Source organism: Stylophora pistillata, chromosome 5 (genome assembly GCF_964205215.1).
Source record: "Stylophora pistillata chromosome 5, jaStyPist1.2, whole genome shotgun sequence".
Lineage (NCBI taxonomy): Eukaryota > Metazoa > Cnidaria > Anthozoa > Scleractinia > Pocilloporidae > Stylophora > Stylophora pistillata.
Window position 1 is genome coordinate 38,736,475 of NC_142523.1, and position 4,809 is coordinate 38,741,283.

The 4,809-nt window shown below is 37.6% G+C and overlaps 1 protein-coding gene across 1 annotated transcript; it reads left to right on the forward strand.

Annotated features, from left to right (window-relative positions):
* The first annotated feature begins 242 nt into the window (after positions 1-242).
* Positions 243-1,992, forward strand: LOC148731877 (uncharacterized). Its single transcript, XM_088761483.1, has 2 exons — positions 243-764; positions 845-1,992. Exons 1-2 carry the CDS (start codon positions 575-577, stop codon positions 1,372-1,374), a joined length of 720 nt encoding a protein of 239 aa, XP_088617609.1. The 5' UTR covers positions 243-574; the 3' UTR covers positions 1,375-1,992.
* Positions 1,993-4,809: the final 2,817 nt, after the last annotated feature.

Sequence of the window (4,809 nt, forward strand, 5' to 3'; positions counted from 1 at the left end):
GCCTTAACTTTAGACTGATGGACAAAACTTGCCAGTTTAACAACGAAACTAAGATTTCCCGCACAGCCAGTGTGAAGCAGAATGAAGGCTTTATTTATGCTGATAATCCAGACCGTGGTAAGAATATCCTTAAGGACCTGTTTGGATTTTTAATGTTACATTTATAGTTACATGGATCTGCAATGGTGTAATTCAACAAAATAGTGTGGGCAACCACAATTGTTTTCCTTGTTACTTCGAAAACTTCAAAAAATTACAAGAGAAAATTACAGGAGACTTTGTTACGTAATGAGTCCATTTCGTTACAAGGTGTCGAGATTACGTAACTGATCCGCGTCATTCAATAAAAATTTAACTTCAACCGTTAAATTTGTTGAAACCTAACCTTCTATTGTCATATCGACCAATTTCTAACTGCCAAACGGCATAGATGCTACCTCGTCAAGAACCTTCAGTTAAACTTTAACATACCAACCACGAATTACGATATATAGTGTTCAATACCTAGTGACAGTTACCTTAATTTAAGAAGTTCAATTGTGCCATTTACAGTCGCATGACATATTGTTGACGCATGCTAAGTATTATGATCTGTTTGCATACTTTATTTTTAGCTTTGGTCGGGTCAGTTCCCTTTAGATCTGCAAAGTCTTGTCAAGATATAATACAGAGAGGAGATTCTACAGGGAATGGAGAGTACTGGATGGACTCAGAAGGAAATGGGAACCCCTTCAAGGCTTTTTGTGACATGACAAGTGATGGAGGTACGGTTGTGTTTTGTTTTTCCAGTTTTTGAATTTTTTTTTCAAGAATAAAAATCATTTTGGTGTTTTTTAACTCAAAGGAGGCTGGATGTTGGTGTTGAACGTTATTTTGGGAAGCTCCCGATCCCCATGGTGGAATGGCATCGCCGAACAAACCTTTCAAGGAATCAGTAACTATAGAAACGGCACAATGGCCTTAGCCAAAAGCGCTATGAAGCAGCTAAGAGCCCACACAAACTTCACCCAAATAAGATTTCACTGCAGCAAAGAAAAAGGAACAACATTCCACGTCGCAACGACTCTGAACAACAAAGGTGCAGAAGTGGTGCGATTTTTCAGCGGTGAAAGAGATGAAATGCCAGACTCGTGTGACTCCTTTGTTCGTATGGATGGCGATAACTCAAGGCTGGCTCAGAATTGTCCGAAATGGGAGCGCCATGGTAAATGGGGACATTCTAAGCATAGTGCTAAGGAGAAGCGCCTGTACCACCACGCAGCATTTGTACCCAGCAAATATCACTGGGTGATTTTTCCCCCTGGCAGACGGAAATGTGATGATAAGAACGACAACGTGTCAACTGAAGACTTTTGGAAAATCTATGTTCGTTGAAACATTGTCACAGAGAGATGTCTCTGAAATGAAGTTGATGCAGTTGCATCCTGGTAGCGAGAATTTAGCGCACAATCAGAGCTTCATTCCACTGACGATCTCCGTGAAAAGGAACTCGGGCCAGAGCCAATTTTCATGAAAAATGCACATATTGTGTACTTCTTGCACTCCTGCTAATGCTGTAGATATTATCTTAATAACGAAGTTATCTAGTCTACTTATCCGACTCATTTGCATTTATTTGAAATGCGAAGCGTGTAAATGAAATCACTGCAAACAATTAACTGGAAGGAAAAGTATGAACATTTCTTGTGCAACTGAAAATCCTTTCTCTGCATTTTTTTGTTAGTTATGCAAAGACTAGATTGTATGCTGCTATAAATGAGTTACAATTTTGGCCCACACGTAGTAAAAAAGGTAAACGTACATTATTTAAGAACTAAAATACTATAACGGTCATAGAACTCCGTCTACAAAAACACGAATAGAAAGCATTTTGAATTAGTGTCGTTAAACCTCCCGTTAAAACCGAAGTAATCACAACAGCCAATCAGTGAAACGAGAAATTTATATCACGAGGGGCCGATGAGATCTTAAATAAAAAACAAACAAATCGCTTGACGCGGGTTTAACTTTGAATCTGATTTGTTGACGAAACTGTGCGATTTTCTGACCAATCACAAAGCAGAGTGATGCAGAACTTGCGCGATTCCAGATCATTTTTAACACTTGCTTTATTATCTTACCATGAAGTTGTTCACTTTCGGCGAAGTACTGATAGGTTTTTATTGTAGATAGGAGTTCACGGCCAAAGGAGATTAGCACACTTTGATGATTTATTTCCTTCTTGACGAAAATACCTTTTTCGTAATAACAAGTACGTTTTAAGGTTTTGATTTTATATTTTGGAAATTGTACTTTTAAGTAATTGAATTCCGCAAAGTTTCCTGCGAGATGGGATACCCAGCCGATACCCCAACTAAGATTTCTTGTGATTCTTTTTGAAATAGCGTTTGAGCGTTTTCTATCATTTTACTAAATTAAGAAAGCTTCATCTCTGTTAGGGATTTTCTAACTGACTGATTCAAAAGAAGAAAGACCATAAACGTAAAAACTAAGAGCCGTTCATCTTTTCAAGTTGATAGAAATTTTTGAAACATCACCGTTCAAATGAGACTTCAAGATGCATGTAATATGTATTTATGAACCATTTCCCTTTTTTCCCTCTTTTCTTCCCTTTTTGCACTTAGGGTCAACAAAACTGCGAGCTATCCTGAACTATTTAATATTGCATGAAATAAACTAAAAAGTGCTATGAATTTCCTGAAGCCAGTTGGCTAAGAGGTCTTCGAATATAAAAGACTTTTGAGGGTGTGGTCACTCTCGATGCCAGATGGCTTTTTTCTCTTTTTGGTTCATTTCGGCCTCATATTTGATGAACACATTTGCTCAGCACTGTTAATTGGCACAGCGATCTGGGTATGGCTTGGTTCTATTTGATTGCGTACACAAATCGTTCTCTATGGATCGGTTGCATTCGTGTTACACTGTATGCTATATTCACAGCCTGTGTGGCAAAGCCTTAACCTTAGCACGGCAAAAAAAGTAGCGTTCACCGTACTGAAAACAAAAGTTGAATTCACGGAAAATGTGGCAATGTACTAACGTTTATAGGTTGATGTACTAAACTTGTCAGTTCAACAACGAAACTAAGATTTCCCGCCCAGCCAGTGTGAAGCAGAATGAAGGCTTTATTTATGCTGACAATCCTGATCCCGATGAGAATATGTTTTTTAGATGCCTTAGCAAACGCCCATGCACGTTTATCGATCTTTGTCTTTTAGACGTTTAAGGTTACACATTTTACACGGCTCTGTCTTAATGTGATGAGATAAACTTATCTTAGCCACCAAACTGAGAATCGCCTGTATGACTACACAGCATTTGTAGTCTTTGTATTTTATTCTGACTTTGTAGTCTTGAATAAAATTTAGAGTAATTTTCATTGGTATAAAAAATACCGCACAGGTGAATAGTGCTTTTCGCGGCCCTGATTGGCTGAGTAGCAAGTACTAATCATCCCCGCGCAACCGAGAAGACAAATCAAAATGACCTTGTGTGTTTTTTTCGTGTTTTTTGAGTTATAAAACATATATACCACTGCTAGATAATCGTTAAATGAAAGATTGAAAGACCTGTATATTAACTGAAACGAATTAATACTTTTGGTGTCTGTGTGTTTTATTCTAAAACAATTAGTCACCTCAATGTTAGTGAAAGTGGTGGGTGTTTTACCCCCACTTTTGGTGAATGATTGTGAATTATAGCTTATATTCTCCATCGTTAAATATCGTTCGAATCTAGTTTTCTCCAGTGTTTTTAAAACAAGCCTTTTGTTCAAGAGACTGAGCGATCGCTTCTACGTTTTAAACATTAAATAAATTTATTCTTATCTTCATTTCTACAGAATTTGCTCGGAAAATTATTTAAAACACTGAGAGTACTAGGTGATTATAATTTTAGGATTATCGAAAGTGGAATTGAAGTATGTCCCATTATCAAAGTTACATATTTAATTAATGATAAAATACGGTTTCTGAAGAGGCTGAGTTGAAACAAATTTGCATAAAAGAGTGCCAAGCTAATTACATGAATACCTTAAAACAAAGGGAATCCGAATGTACATTCAATGCACGCAAACTTCACCCAAATACAATTTCACTGCAGCAAAGAAAAAGTAACAACATTCCACGTCTCGACGACTCTGAACAACAAAGGTGCAGAAGTGGTGCGATTTTTTAGTGGTGAAAGAGATGAAATGCCAGACTCGTATGACTCCTTTTTTCGTATGGATGGTGATAACTCAAGGCTGGCTCAGAATTGTGCGAAATGGGCACTTCATGGTAAATGGAGATATACTGAGTATAGTGCTGGAGAGAATCGCCTGTACAACCACGCAGTATCTGTAGCATTTAAATATAGCTGGATAATTTCTTACCCAGGCAGATGGATGTGTGATGATAATGATAACTACAACCTGTCAATCGGAGATTTTTGGAAAATCTATGTTCGTCGAAACATTGTCACGGAGGGCTGTCTCTGAAATGAAGTTGACGCAGTTGCATCCTGGTAGCGAGTATTTAACTCACAATCAGAGCTTGATTCTACTGCCGATCTCTGTGAAAAAGGAACTCAGGCCATGGCCAATTGTCATGAAGAATGCACATATCGCGTACTTGTTGAATTCTTGTTAATGTTGTAGAAATAACCTTAATAGCGAAGTTATCTGATCTGCCCATGCGATTCATTTGCATTAAGTTGAAATGCGGGGTGTGTAAATGAAATCATTGCAAAGGATTAACTGGAAGGAAAAGTATGAACATTTCTGGTGAAACTGAAAATCTTTTTTCAGTTTTTATTTTGTAGTTATGCAAA